The sequence below is a fragment of the Gallinula chloropus genome, assembly GCF_964237585.1.
Source record: "Gallinula chloropus genome assembly, chromosome: 1".
In the NCBI taxonomy this organism is placed as follows: Eukaryota; Metazoa; Chordata; class Aves; order Gruiformes; family Rallidae; genus Gallinula; species Gallinula chloropus.
In genome coordinates, this window is record NC_140085.1 from 215,094,174 (window position 1) to 215,109,804 (window position 15,631).

At 54.1% G+C, this 15,631-nt stretch overlaps 2 protein-coding genes across 2 annotated transcripts; one reads left to right on the plus strand and one right to left on the minus strand.

The window, feature by feature from the left end:
• The first annotated feature begins 2,364 nt into the window (after positions 1 to 2,364).
• Positions 2,365 to 3,816, plus strand: LOC311200237 (erythroblast NAD(P)(+)--arginine ADP-ribosyltransferase-like). The gene is made up of 2 exons (XM_084274436.1): positions 2,365 to 3,180; positions 3,537 to 3,816. The coding sequence occupies exons 1-2, from the start codon at positions 2,418 to 2,420 to the stop codon at positions 3,611 to 3,613; spliced, it is 840 nt and encodes a 279-aa protein (XP_084130562.1). The 5' UTR covers positions 2,365 to 2,417; the 3' UTR covers positions 3,614 to 3,816.
• A 4,678-nt stretch (positions 3,817 to 8,494) lies between these two features.
• On the minus strand, positions 8,495 to 9,699 carry LOC311188903 (erythroblast NAD(P)(+)--arginine ADP-ribosyltransferase-like; the record flags this gene model as incomplete). The annotated part of the gene is made up of 2 exons (XM_084260456.1): positions 8,495 to 8,571; positions 8,928 to 9,699. 2 exons carry the CDS (start codon positions 9,697 to 9,699, stop codon positions 8,495 to 8,497), a joined length of 849 nt encoding a protein of 282 aa, XP_084116582.1.
• Positions 9,700 to 15,631: the final 5,932 nt, after the last annotated feature.

The window sequence follows — 15,631 nt, forward strand, 5'->3', positions numbered from 1 at the left end:
ACTCTGGTGTCACTGGCTGTGTAGCTGCAGTGTAGTTAGTTTTCTTTCCTTTATTCTGTGTTGAGTCTGTTTTGCTCATGATATCAAGTGCAGAGTGATCCCTCTCTGTCCTTATCTCAAGTCCTATGCCTCTCAACATATATTTTCTCCCCTTATCAGCTGAAACGGGGAGTAACCAAGCAGCCTCTAGCCAGGGCCAAACCACCTCAACAAGATAAACACAAGGTCTTACAGCTCAATTAGAAAATGCAAGACTCAACAGCTCCCTTTCAATTTCCCCTTTTTCAATATTCTTGTAAATTCTTTCACAACATTTCATATTGTTCATGTTTGGTTACTGTGGGCAATGCCCAAACACTCTTAGCCAGAGTTTTTGATTTGCATCAAAAGATGAAGTTTACTATTGTCAGGACTCTAATTATTAACACCACCCCAAGCAAAGGATGAATTAGGACATTTAATACTTTAGTGGCTGATGGAGAGCAACCCATAAAGACATCCCACCAATGATGACTGTTTCTGACTCAATTTGTCTTGAAATTTCCTTTAATTTGTTTTGAGTTATGATAGTTTTTGAAAAAGATTTATGTCAACCCTTACTATGCTTTGTATATAGTCTGTGAACTGTTTCATTAGAGCTAAAATTTTTTTTGTTTAAAGAGATTCTGACTTGACTTGCATTCAGGGATTCATAATGCCAGAATAAGGCAAGCTGTTCTTCTGTTGTAGCATAAAAAGTACAGGTACTCACACTTCATCAAGAACTGTGTCACTCAGCGGATGTTTAAGGGACTAGGTCGAGACCGTGTTGGTGGTTGTTTGTACAAGTGGGTGTCTGTCTCAGCATTGCTGGACCATCATATCATCTACCACTGCTGTAGCAATGGAGTATCAGGCAAAGCATAAGAGCACCCATTTTGGGCCCTCATATGAACCTGTCTGTGTAGCAAAGTCTGAGAACTTAAACCCAAGCCCCGTGCATGCGGCCAGACCAAGGTTAGGGAACCAGAGAGGGGTCTAGAGACCCCTGAAGACCACCAGGGTGTCCAGAGACCCCCTAGTGATGCTATTGGGCATGTGCAGCACAGCTGAGGGGTGGGTGGAGTTAAGCTCAAGAGTTCTTAGAATATGCTGATTGTTCCTCAGAAAGGGCAATAAACCACAATAAAAGAGCCCTGACAACCAGCACCAAACAGAATTCCCCACCTGACGTGAAGTCGAGTCGCACTGACGGGACCCCGCAGCTCCACGGTGGTAGCTATTGCACCTTTACTTTCCTTTCCCCATCTTTCTCTCTCTTCCTTGCATCTCTGAGAATGTTGATGTAGCTGTTAAACTACTTCTTCTCCTTATGGCATCTGAGCTCATTTGTGTCTTAATCTCACTCTGGGAAGAACAATGAATCTCCCCCAGACGGGACCTTTCCGGGTCGGGACACCCCTGTGTCCACCAGCACCACAACAGGGACGTTCCCCCAACCCAGAGCTGCTCCTGCCAGATCAGGCAGGGACCAGGCTGTCCCTAGCCCTGCTGCCTGTATCCTGCCATGCCTCCTGCCCTCTGAGCCCCTGCACAGCCCAGGGGCTGCAGGCAGGGACTGACCTGGCACAGATGCCCCTGGCCAGAGCCATCCATGGCTCCGTTCCACCTGTGCCACAACCTGCCCCGTCCTCAGTGGTGTGACAGGGGGTTGGTGCAAGCCCTGGGCTCCAGGTCAGCATCAGGTCCTGCAGGAAAATGCAGAGCACTCAGTGGGACAGCACCTGCACCCAGGTCAGAACAAAGGCAGTTTATCCCATGGGGCTTTCCTGACTGATCCTTGCAGCCAGGCTGCAGGGCAGGAGGGGTCAGTGGGCAAGCAGAGTGCTGGGGACTTGGGATGGTAAAACTAACCAGGGGGTGGGGACTAGACCAGAGTCTGAGCAATCCTTTCTGGGACTGCTCTAAAAAGGGTGGCTGGTTCTCCTCTTTCCTACCAGTACCGGGCAGGCACCGAGGGGCTGGGTGCCACAGGATCTGGGGAGCAGCACATCGACACCACCACAGGACACAGGTATGGCTTCTCGCTGGTGTGTCCCCAGGGGTTTGCTTCTGGCAGGAGACACCACAGACCCTTGGGCTGCCAGGGCCATGGGGCCAGGCACAGGGGACACCCACCTCTGGGCATGGTCTGAGGCAAGTAGTGGTGTTGGGGCTTTGGCCGGTGCTGTGGTTGGGGTCTTTACCGGTACACTGGCTGGGGATGCATCTGGGGCTTCTTCCCCTCAGCCTGACCCACTTCTCAGCCCCCTCACAGGCCCTGATCCACAGAGTTGCCTTCGGTCTTGTTAACCCATCTGCCTGCTGAGGAACCAGTTGCTTCCCTGCCCACAGCACCGCAGCAGCCAGGGGCTTCTCCCAGGGTGGCTCTGCCTGCCATGGAGCATCTGGCGCTGGGCTTGGTGTGGCTGCTCAGGATGCTGGTCTCTGTCAGCCCCATGTTTCAGCAAGTCCACATGAAGAAGATGGACATGGCCCCCTACTCCTTTGATGACCAGTACCAGGGCTGCAGCGCCGAGATGGAGAAGGAGCTGAAGAAGCTCAACCGCACTGAGTTTGTTGCCAACAGCAACTACGCCAGAGCCTGGAATAAAGCGATTCGTAAACTGCGGTGCCGCGGGTTCCAGCCGTCAGTGCTGCAGCCGGTGCATGAGATCGCCCTGATGGCTTACACCTTGAATGATCCCCCCCTGCACAAGGAGTTCAACGACGCTGTGCAAGAGGCCGGCCTTTCCCATAGGCAATACATGCTCAAGTTCCCCTTCAAGGTGCTGCATTTCCTACTGACCAAGGCCCTACATAAACTCGGGGTTGCGCAGAATCGATGCTACGATGTCTTCCGGGGGGTTGACGGGACCTTCACTGCCCAGCCTGGCAAAACTGTCCGCTTTGGGTACTTCGCCTCCTCCTCCCGGAAAAGGGAGTGTGCTGAGATTTACGGCAAGATCACCATCTTCTCCATACACACCTGCTACGGTGCCCTCATCAGTGACTACGCCAAATCACGTGATCACCAGGAGGTCCTCATCCCGCCCTTCGAGACCTTCAAGGTCATCAGTGTCACTGATGAAGAGAACAGTCGCATCATCGAGCTCCAGTCCATGGGTGAAATTAGCACCTACAACTGCGAGTTTGTGAGAGGTGATGTTCTGGGGGATGGTCCCTCCCCGCTGCCAGGGTGTGGGGGACAGGATGGCCCCATCCCAACAAGTCTGCCAGGAAAGGGGGATGTCGCCAGGGGGGAGGGTGACAGAGGCAGCTTGCCCTTGGGCGTGCATCCTGGCACGTCTTCCAGCCGCTCTCCCCTGGGGTTTGCAATGGGGCCCTTAGCGGCAAACAGGGTGCAGCGTGGCACAGCGTGGTGGGGCGCAGCATGGCGCGGCACAGTGTGGAGCAGGGTTGGGGCGGCACAGGGCACTGCAGCTGGGGAGGACAGACCCCATCCAGGACCCCTGACCACCCAGCTGCCCCTGACTGCCCCTCTCTTGCATCCCCAGGACACAGTGTCACCCTGGCTCCCCTCTGGGGGTTCATCCTGGCAGCCACAGCCGTGGCAACCACTGTGGGAATCTGAGAGAAGATGCCAGCACTGCTGCGGCACCATGGCAATGGGAAGGGGTTGGGACAAGGATCCACCAGCTTCATGGAGGTGCCAGGATGGGACAGGGCTGGGGGCATGGGGACAGCCATGCTGCTTATCCCTACCATCGTGCCACCAGCCATGGGGTACCCCAGCACCACCGGGACATCAGCAGAGCCCAGATGAGAACTTTCCCTGTCTCCCAGAGGAATAAAGACTTGCTGCAGACTGAGGTGTCTCTGTGTCTTTCCTGCAGCTCTGTGGGCTGGGAGTGTTTGGGGTGGGGGCTGAAATCGGCATCCAGCCCACTCACGTCTCCAGCCCTCCCACACCCACAGCATCTCGCAGAGTGGTGCCCACAGTGCAGCTCTGCTCAAGGGGTGAGGGGGTGTCTCCAATCGGGGTCTGTCCCTGTCTGCCCGTGGCTGCCTGTAGGCTGGGGAGGGGAGTTCACAGCCCCTGTCAGAGCCAAGAGAGCAGAGAAGGGGTGGGCCTCATTCTGCACTTGCAAGGTGTACTGAGGACAGTCCTGTGCAGATTTCTGCCACATTGGGGAGGAAGCATTGCCTACAGTAGGCAGGGAAAATGATTTATTTTAGAGGGGGCTGCCGGTTCTGGGTGCCCACAGCTGCTGCTCTCCCCCAGGCCAAAGCTCACAGAGCAAGCCAAAGGTCCTACTGGAGTCTGCCTGCCCTGCCAGTGCACCCACAGGAGCTCGAGACAAGAGGTGCAGAGCGGCAGCTGCTGAAGAGCAGTGAGGTCACAGGCAGTCACAGCTGCTCCCTGCTGACATCACAGGGGTGTCAGGGGCTGACGCCCTCTTCATAGCATCTGGGATCTCTTGAGGTCGCTGCCAACTCCTACAATTCTGTGATTCTGTGATCTCCCAGAGGGCCAGAAAAGGTGCTATTACGTCTCCCCAGTTGACCGTGTGTTTGTCCAGTACAATACCAAGCACCTGTATCGTTTTTCCATTCACAAGTCTGGATATAACCTCGGCCATCAGGTCACCAAGCCTTGAAGGTCTCAGTTATGTTTGACCAAAATCCCTAGAAATTCTTGCCATGCTGTCCTGGTTTTGGTCAGGATGGAGTTAATTTCATTTGTAACAGCAGATGAATGCTGTGTTTGAGAGTAAAATGGGAGTAGTGCTGATAACACCCTGATGTTTCTAGTTGCTGTCAGACAGTCAAGGACTTTCTCAGCTCTTCATGAGAAAGGAAGGGCGAAGCCAGGACAGGTGACCGAACTGACCAAAGAGAGTATTCCACGCCAGTTACGTCCTGCCCAGGATATCAGGGGGCTGATGGGAGGAAGGCCTGGGGCGGCTCCGGGACGCGCGGTTCTTGGGGGACGGTCGGGTTCTGGGACGGCTCTGGGTGGCACGGCCTGAGTTGTGGGTTTGGTGAGAAACTGCATTGTGTATCAACAGCTTCATATATTCTGCTTTGAAGTCCTGTTAGCATTGTTACATTGTATCTTTCTGTTATCTTAGTAAACTATCCTTATCCCAACCCACGGGCCTCTTAATTTCTTGATCTTGGGGTTATTTGCCCCTTTCTCTTCCTTTTCCCTTCCCTTACTTCTCAACCCCCCCTCCCCTTCCCTTTAACCTGCTCTTTTCCTTTAAGGAGCAGGCAGCTGCGTGGATCTTGGCCCTCAGCCGGGTGAAACCACGACACATGCCTAGCTTCATTAACCCCTTGCCATAATTGGCTAGCAAGACAAATGCATGACTCTCAAAATGACTCCCTGATAGAAAGGACTCAGGCTGGAGAAGTCCGAGGAGGACTGTCGGCTTTGGGTGGGACCCAATGGTACAGCAGGGGAAGGGGGTGTGTGTATGGAATGCCCCCTTCCAGCTGGCCCCAGCTGAGGAGAAAGACACCTTGGGAGGAAGTAACTGAAAACCCCCATTCCCCATTTGTTGCCCCTTCAAGCGCCACGATGGAGGGAATAAGGGACTGCCTAAATGTCTAAAGTCCAGTCTGCAAAGAAGGGAGGGCTGGACAAATTAGAGTTGGTTTAAGATCTGGAGGAGGAAAGCAGCTTGTGAGGAATTTACCAGAACCCCATTCCCCATTCCCTGCCCCTCCCCAGGCCATGATGAGGGGAAGAAGAAGGGAGTAAAATCTTCAATAAAGTGAAGTCTGCCATGAAGGGAGGGGTGGGGGGAAGGTGCTTTAAGACCTGACCTCACTTCTCATTACCCGACTCTGGTTCACTGGGGGTGTAGCTGTAGTGTAATAAATGAGTTTTCTTGTCTTTATTCTGCACTGAGTCTGTTTTGCCCATGACACTAATGGCAGAGTGATCCCTCTGTCCTTATCTCGAATCCTAAGCCTCCCAATATATATTTTCAGCTGAAAAGGGGAGTGAGCAAGTGGCTCTGGTGGGTATTTGGCCTCTAGCCAGGGCCAAACCACCACAGGTAGCCCACAACCCACATGGCAAATGCTTTCTTCTCCATTCCTTTGGCAGCAGAGTGCAGGCCACAGTTTGCTGTCACTTGGAGAGGCATCAATACATGTGGAATCGACTGCCCCAAGGGTGGAGACACAGCCCCACCATCTGTCCTGGACTCACTGCTTTTCTCTCCTCACCACTGTTTTTTCTCCTCCTTCTCACCGAGAAGTGAATTTGTTTTTCTTTCGTTTTCAGGGGAGGAAGAAGCCACAGCGAGGAGGCCTGACTTCTTGTCAGCTATACTTTGCTCTGCCCCCATCTATGGGGTAGAGGGAAGCCAACTCCCCCCTCTTTTTGAGAGTAATAAGCTTGACATAGAATCATAGAATCATAGAATGGTCTGGGCTGTGAGGGACCCCCAGGGTCCCAGAGCTCCAACCCCCTGCCACAGGCAGGGACACCAACCTCCAGGCCTGGAGCTACACAAGGTTGCCCAGGGCCCCAGCCAACCTGGCCTTGAACACCCCCAGGGATGGGGCATCCACCACATCTCTGGGCAGCCCCTTCCAGCCCCTCACCACTCTCTCTGTAAAAAACTTCCCCCTAATATCTAATCTAAGCCTTCCCTCCTTTAGCTTTAGTCCATTCCCCCTTGTCCTGCCATTATCTGATCTTTTAGAAAGTTGATTCCCCTCCTTCCAGGGACTGGAAGGCTGCAGTGAGGTCCCCCCGCAGCCTTCTCTTCTCCAAGCTGAACAAGCCCAGCTCCCTCAGCCTCTCATTGTAGGGCAGGTGCTCCAGCCCTCTAATCATCCTTGTGGCTCCTCTGAACCCTCTCCTACAGTTCCACATCCTTCTTGTATTGGGGGCCCCAGATCTGGACACAGGACTCCAGATGGGGCCTCACGAGGGCAGAATAGAGAGGGACAATCCCCTCCCTGTCCCTGCTGGCCACTCCTCTTCTAATGGAGCATTGGGATGGGGCTTGCTAGCCAATTATGGCAAGGGGTTAATGAAGCTAGGCATGGCAAGAATTTTGAGGGATTTTGGTCAAACAGGAATGAGACCTTCAAGGCTTGGTGACCTGATGGCTGAGGTTATATCCAGACTTGTGAATGGAAAAACGATACGGGTGCTTGGTATTGTACTGGACAAACACACGGTCAACTGGGGAGATGTAATAGCAGCTTTGCTGGCCCTCTGGGAGATGACAGAATCACAGAACTGTAGGAGTTGGCAGCGACCTCAAGAGATCCCAGATGCTTTGAAAAGGGCGTCAGCCCCTGACACCCCTGTTATGTCAGCAGGGAGCAGCTGTGACTGCCTGTGACCTCACTGCTCTTCAGCACCTGCCGCTCTGCACCTCTTGTCTCGAGCTGCTGTGGGTGCACTCGCAGGGCAGGCAGGCTCCAGTAGGACCTTTGGCTTGCTCTGTGAGCTTTGGCCTGGGGGAGAGCAGCAGCTGTGGGCACCCAGAAAAGGCAGCACCCTCTAGCACTGCTCAAGGAGCACGTGGTCCCCCTCATCTAACTGCTGCTGGAGGGACATGGTTAGAGATGATCGCCAAAGCAGATCCCCTCTGCAGCACAATTTGGAACCACCGATGCCCCTTCTGCTGGCAGAAGGTGGCTCGTCGGGAGCCTCCAAGCACAGAGGCACAGTGCAGGTTTGGAGCCTCTTCCCAGCAGGTTTCCACACCCAGCGCTTCCTGGGAGCGACCCTGGCTGAGCACAGGGGACTGCCCCACCAGCCCTGCAGCTGCAAGGCTACAAGCACATCTGCAGCACGGTGTGGCTGTCTCAGTTTCTCTCCTCCTGTTGTATCCAATACACATGCAGATAATTTCCAGGGGCTGTGTTTTTCCACAAAAAGTCATTTTCCCTGCCCACTGTAGGCAATGCTTTCCTCCCCGGTGTGGCAGAAATCTGCCCAGGACTGTTCTCAGCACACCTTGCAAGAGCAGAATGAACCCCACCCCTTCCCTCCTCCCTCTGTGCTGACAGGGGCTGCAACCCCCTTACCCAGTCTACAGGCAGGCAGGGAGAGACCCCAGTTGGAGACACCGCCTCACCCCTTGAGCAGAGCTGCACTGTGGGCACCGCTCTGCGGGATGCTGTGGGTGTGTGAGGGCTGGAGACGTGAGTGGGCTGGATGCCGGCTTCAGCCCCCACCCCAGCCACTCCCAGCCCACAGAGCTGCAGGAAAGCAACAGAGACTCCTCGATCATGAAGCAAGACTTTATTCCTCTGGGAGACAAGTAAAGGTCTCATCTGGGTTCTGCTGATGTCCCAGTGCTGCAGGGCTATCCCAGGGCTGTTGGCACCATGGCAGGGATAAGCAGCATGGCTGTCCCCATACCACCAGCCCTCCCGCTGCCCTGTCCCATCCTGGCACCTCCATGAAGCTGGTGGATCCTTGTCCCAACCCCTTTCCATTGCCATGGTGCCGCAGCAGTGCTGGCATCTTCTCTCAGATTCCCACAGCGGTTGCCACGGCTTTGGCCGAAAGGAGGAACCCCCAGAGCGGGTCCTGGCTGACACTCTGGCCTGTTTGTGCAGGAGAGAGGCAGTCAGGGACAGCTGGGTGGGAAAGGGGCCTGGATGGGGTCTGCCCTCCCCAGCTGCAGTGCCCTGTGCCGCCCCAACCCTGCTCCACACCGTGCCGCGCCATGCTGCGCCCCACCACGCTGTGCCACGCTGCACCCTGTTTGCCACTAAGGGCCCCATTGCAAACCCCAGGGGAGAGCGGCTGGCAGACGTGCCAGGATGCACGCCCAAGGGCAAGCTGCCTCTGTCACCCTCCCCCCTGTTGAGATCCCTCTTTCCTGGCAGACTTGTTGGGATGGGGTCACGCCGTCCCCCACACCCTGTCAGTGGGGAGGGACCATCCCCCAGCACTTTACCTGTCACAAACGCGCAGTTGTAGGTGCTGTACACGCCCTGGGTGTGCAGCTCAATGAGGGCACTGTTCCCTTTGTGGGTGACACTGTTGACCTTGAAGGTCTCAAAAGGTGGGATGAGGATCTCTTCCTCACTTGGGTAGAAGGAGAATTTCCTGATGGGGACACCGTAGCAGGTCTTCACTGAGAAGATAGTGCCCTTGCCGAACTTCTCAGCAACCTTCTTGTCGAGGGAGGTGGAGGTGAACTGCCCGAAGCGGACAGAGTGGCCACGGTGGGCAGTGAAGATGATGTTCCCAACCCCCCGGTAGACTTGGTAGCAGCGGTTATTCTGGGCGTGCCGCAGGTCACGTACAGCCCAGGTCAGCAGGAAATGCAGCGCCTTGAAGTGGAAGTTGTACAGGTACACACTACGGGAACGCCCGGCCTCCCGCACGGCCGCGTTGAAATCCTTGTACAGGGGGGGGTCGTTTAAGGTGTAAGCCATCAGGGCGATCGCCTGCCAGGGCTGCAGCACTGATGACTTGGGTGAGTTCTGCCATTTAGCTGTTGCTCTTGACCAGGCCAAAGCGTAGTTTTTGTTGATTTTAATCTCGTGGTGGTGGAGCTCCTTCAGCCTCGCCACCATAACGGGGGTGCAGCCCCTGTACTGGTCATCAAAGGAGTTGGGGGCCATGTCCATCACCTTCGAAATGACGAGGACTTGCTTGTCCATGGGGCTGACAGAGGCCAGCATCCCGAGCAGCCACACCAAGCCCAGTGTCAGATGCTCCATGGCTGGCAGAGCCACCCTGGGAGAAGCCCCCGGCTGCTGCAGTGCTGTGGGCAGGGAAGCAACTGGTTCCTCTGCAGGCAGATATGAATGTGGAGAAACAAAAGTGGGGTCAACTCAGGGGAGCAGGGGGCTGTGAAGTGGAGCAGGCTGGGGGAAAGCAGCCCCAGTTGCATCCCCAGCCAGGGCACTGGTCAAGACCCCGACCCCACCACCGGCCCCAACACCACTCCTTGCCTCAGACCATGCCCAGAGGTGGGTGTCCCCGGTGCCTGGCCCCATGGCCCTGGCAACCCGAGGGTCTGTGGTGTCTCCTGCCAGAAGCAAACCCCTTGGAGATGCCAGCGAGAAGCCATACCTGTGTCCTGTGGTGGTGTCGATGTGCTGCTCCCCAGATCCTGTGGCACCCAGCCCCTTGGTAACTTCCTACCCATTACTGGTAGGAAAGGTGAGAACCAGGCACCCTTTTTAGAGCAGTCCCAGGCAGGATTGCTCAGGTTCAGATCTAGTCCCCACCCTCTGGTTAGTTTTACCATCCCAAGTCCCCAGCACTCTGCTTGCCCACTGACCCCTCCTGCCCTGCAGCCTGGCTGAGGGATCAGTCAGGAAAGCCCCATGGGATAAACTGCCTTTGTTCTGACCTGGGTGCAGGTGCTGTCCCACTGAGGGCTCTGCATTTTCCTGCAGGACCTGATGCTGACCTGGAGCCCAGGGCTTGCACCAACCCCCTCTCACACCACTGAGGATGGGGCAGGTTGTGGCACAGGTGGCTTGGAGACATTGATGGCTCTGGCGAGGGGCATCTGTGCCAGGTCAGTCCCTGCCTGCAGCCCCTGGGCTGTGCAGGGGCTCAGAGGGCAGGAGGCAGGGCAGGATACAGGCAGCAGGGTTGGGGACAGCCTGGTCCCTGCCTGATCTGGCAGGAGCAGCTCTGGGTTGGGGGAACGTCCCTGTTGCGGTGCTGGTGGACACAGGGGTGTCCCGACCCAGAAAGGTCCCGTCTGGGGCAGATTCGTTGTTCTTCCCAGAGTGAGATTGAGACACAAACGAGCTCAGATGCCATAAGGAGAAGAAGTAGTTTAACAGCTACATCAACATTCTCAGAGATGCAAGAAAGAGAGAGAAAGATGGGGAAAGGAAAGTAAAGGTGCAATAGCTACCACCGTGGAGCTGCGGGGTCCCGTCAGTGCGACTCGACTTCACGTCAGGGGGGGAATTCTGTTTGGTGCTGGTTGTCAGGGCTCTTTTATTGTGGTGTATTGCCCCTTCCGAGAAACAATCAGCATATTCTGAGAACTCTTGAGCTTAACCCCACCCACCCTTCAGTGGTGCTGCACATACCCAATGCCATCATTAGGGCGTCTCCCAAAATCCTCGGTGGTCTTCAGGGGTCTCTAGACCCCTCTCTGGTTTCCCACCCTGGGTCTGGGTGCATGCACGGGGCTTGGGTTTAAGTTCTCAGACTTTGCTACACAGACAGGTACATAGGAGGACAGGAAATGTGTCCTCTTGTGATTTGCCTGATACTCCATTGCTACTGTAGTCGTAGACGATGTGATGATCCAGCAGTGATCAGACAGACACCCACTTATACAAACAACCACCAACATGGTCTCAACCTCGTCCCTCGAACATCTGTTGAGGGACACAGTCCTTCACAAAGCGCGAGTTGACCTTAGAACCTTGATTTTTGGAACAATTAATATTTGCAAATGGCCAATTTCAGAATTAGATCTTTACTGGAGTCAGAGCCAGGCATGTATGTCCTGTATCAAATGATGCAAACAGTGTAGAAGGATTCAGTCTACAAACCCCATTTGTAGGATCCATAAGAAATCTTTGCCACCTCTTTTGGGAAAACAGTACCTGTACTTCTTATGCTGCAACAGCAGAACAGCTTGCCTTATTCTGGCATTATTAATCCCTGAATACAAGTAAAGTCAAAATCTCTTTAAACAAACAAAATTTTAGCTCAAATGAAACAGTTCACAGACTACATACAAAGCATAGTAAGACTTGACGTAAATCTTTTTTCAAAAACTATCATAACTCAAAGCAAATTAAAGGGAATTTCAAGCCAAATCGAGTCAGAAACAGCTCATCATTGGTGGGATGTTTTTATGGGTTATTCTCCATCAGCCACTAAAGTATTGAATGTACTAATTCATCATTTGCTTGTGGTGGTGTTAATAATTAGAGTCCTGACAATAGTAAACTTGATCTTTTGGTGCAAATATAAAACTCCAGCTGAGAGAGTTTGGGCATTGCCCACAGTAACCAAACATGAACAATAGGAAATGTTGTGAATAAATTTACAAGAATATTGAAAAGGGGGAACTTGAAAGGGAGCTGTTGAGTCTTGCATTTTGTAATTAAGATATAAAACCTTGGGTTTATCTTGTATCATTGTAAAACCAAACCTTGTGATCTACATGCTAAGCAATAGCCCACTGTGTGGAAACTTGAGAAACAGGATATTTAGATAATGTTTAACATCGAGCAAATGGATGTTCAAGTCCTGGTCTGTGTGGGGGACTTCAATCACCCCAATATCTGCTGGAGGGACAGCACAGCTGAGCACAAGCATCCAGGAGATTCCTGGAACGTGTTGATGATCACTTCTTCCTCCAGGTGACAGAGGAGCCAATGAGGAGATGTGCCATGCTGGACCTTGTTCTCACCAACAAGGAGGGGTGGTAGGGGATGTGAAGATCAAGGTCAGCCTTGGATGCAGTGATCACAATATTGTGGAGATCTGGGTCCTCAGGACAACGAGGAGGGTGCACAGCAAGCTTGCTACCCTGGACTTCAGAAGAGCAGAGTTTGGCCTCTTCTGGGAATCACAGAATCCCAGACTGGGCTGGGCTGGGAGGGACCCCAAGGGTCCCAGAGCTCCAACCCCCTGCCACAGGCAGGGACACCAACCTCCAGGCCTGGAGCTACACAAGGTTGCCCAGGGCCCCAGCCAACCTGGCCTTGAACACCCCCAGGGACGGGGCACCCACCCCCTCTCTGGGCAGCCCCTTCCAGCCCCTCACCACTCTCTCTGCACAGAACTTCCCCCCAGTCTCTCCTCTCCCCCTTCCCTCCTCCAGCTTCACTCCAGCCCCTTGTCCTGCCAGTCTCTGCCCTTTAACAAGCCCATTCCCCTCCTGTTCCTGGGGTCCCTTCAGGGACGGGGAGGCTGCAGTGAGGTCCCCCCACAGCCTTCTCTTCTCCAGGCTGACCCAGCCCAGCTCCCTCAGCCTCTCTCCATAGGGGAGCTGCTCCAGCCCTCTGAGCATCCCTGGGGCTCCTCTGACCCCTCTCCAACAGCCCCACATCTCCCTTGTGTTGGGCCCCAGCTCTGGCCACAGGACTCCAGCTGGGGAGGGCAGAGCAGAGAGGGACAATCCCCTCCCTGTCCCTGCTGCCCCCCCTCTGCTGATGGAGCCCAGGATCCCATCGCCCTTCCCAGCTGCAGGAGCCACTGCTGCTCGTGGGGAGTTTCTCCTCCCCCATCACACCCAGCTCCTTCTCAGCAGGGCTGCTCTCCAGGAGCTCTTCTCCCAGGCTGTGTCTGTGTCTGGGATTCCTCCAGCCCAAGTGCAGCACCTGACACTGGGCAGTGTTGAACCTCACTAGGTTCACCCAGGCTCACCTTCCCAGTGTGTCATGATCCCTCTGGATGGAACTGCTGTGTAGAGTGCAATGGGACAGAGCCCCACAGGGAAGAGGGGCCCAAGCCAGCTGGCTGCTATCCAAAGGTCACCTCCTCCAAGCTCAGGGGGATGCATCCCAGCAAAGAGGAAATTAGACAGTAAAAACCCCAGGGCCTGTGTGGATGAACAAGGAGCTTCTGGGCAATTTCAAATCAAAAAAGAAGGAAGGGCAGGTAGCCTGGGGGCAATACAGGGAGACTGTCCAAGGAGCCAGGAATCGGGTTAGAAATGCTGAAGCCCTGACAGAACTACATCTGGCCAGGGATGTCAAGGGCAACAAGAAAAGTTTTTACAGGTACATCAATGAGAAAAGGATGATGAGAGAAACTGTGGGCCCTCTCTGGAATGGAACAGGCCACCTGGTTACACAGGATATGGAGAAGGCTGAGGTACTCAATGACTTTTTTGCCTCAGTCTTCACTGGCAAGAACTCGAGCCACACTGCCCAAGTCACAGAAGGCAGAAGCAGGGACTGGGAGTATGAAGAAGGGCCCACTGTAGAAGAAGATCAGGTTTGAGAACACCTAAGGAGCCTGAAGATCCACAAGTCCATGGACCTGATGAGAAGCATGTGTGTGTCCGGAAGGAACTGGCAGAGGAAGAGGCAAGCCACTCTCCATCCGATTTGAGAGGTCCTGTCAGGCTGATGAAGTCCCCACTGGCTGGAAAAGGGGAGATATAGCCCCCATTTTTAAAAGGAGGAAACAAGGGAGATGCAGGGAACGACAGACCAGTCTCATCTCTGTGCCTGGTAAGATCATGGAGCAGATCCTCCTGGAGACAGGAGAACAAGGAGGCGATTGGTGACAGCCAACATGGCTTCACTAAGGGCACATTGTGCCTCACAAACCTGGTGGCTTTCTATGATGGACACAGAGGGTGGATATTGTCCTGGTTCTGGCCAGGACAGAGTTCACTTCCCCAAGCAGCCAGCACAGGTGAGCTGAGCTGGCCCAGGCTGTTTTCCACACCACGGGACATCGCACCCCCATAAGAGGGGCTGGTAGGAGAGGGGCTGGTCCATGTGGCTCAGGGACAGTCCCAGTGCAGTCAGGCATCACGTCAGTGCAGCGCTCTGTGTTCCCACCTCCTTGGGTCGCTCTGTGTTCTGTGTCATCACCCTGTGTATGTGTGTGTATTCCATCCCAGGCTCTGTTGTTCCCCTTGATGTCTTTGGTCAGTGAACTGTCCTTATCCCAACCTGTGGAGCTCTGTCTGTTTCTCCTCCTGGGGAAGGGGTGAGCGAGTGGCACATGATGCTCCACTAATCCCTGGGGCTGAACAGTCCTTTTTGTCCCCCAGCTGGGGGCCTGAAGGGTTGTGATAATGGTACGTCTGACCTGATGATCTTGTTAAAAAGCTGTGATATTTCATAGAATCATAGAATCATAGAATGTTCCCCAAGGGTCCCAGAGCCCCAACCCCCCTGCCACAGGCAGGGACACCAACCTCCAGGCCTGCAGCTACACAAGGCTGCCCAGGGCCCCAGCCAACCTGGCCTTGAACACTCCCAGGGACGGGGAATCTACTACTTCTCTGGGCAGCCTGTTCCAACACCTCACCACTCTTTCTGTAAAAAACTTCCCCCTAATATCTAATCTAAACCTTCCCTCCTTTAGCTTTAGTCCATTCCCCCTTGTCCTGCCATTATCTGCTCTTTTAAAAAGTCGAATCCCCTCCTGCCTATAAGCTCCCTTCAGGTACTGGGAGGCTGCAGTGAGGTCCCCCCACAGCCTTCTCTTCTCCAGGCTGAACAAGCCCAGCTCCCTCAGCCTCTCTTTGTAGGGCAGGTGCTCCAGCCCTCTCATCATCCTTGTGTCCCTCCTCTGAACCCTCTCCAACAGTTCCACATCCTTCTTGTATTGAGGGCCCCAGCTCTGGACACAGGACTCCAGATGGGGCCTCACGAGGGCATATTTTATATTATATAAAATATAAAATAATAATAAATAAATAACAAGTTAAATATATATTTATTCCTGTTATTCAAACAGGTGCTGGTAACTGTGATGTTTTGTTTGGTCTGTGATGGGTGAACCCACACTTGCTTTATCTAATCCCAGCCTCCTTGTTTATCACCTTGGGGAGTCAGGATTCTAATTCTCTTCTACTCTGTGATACTGACTTATGACAAGGTATCATCTGTGTTTGTGTCCTGGTTCTGGCCAGGCCAGAGTCAACCTCCCCAAGCAGCCAGCACAGGGGAGCTGAGTTTGCCTGGGCTGTTTTCCACC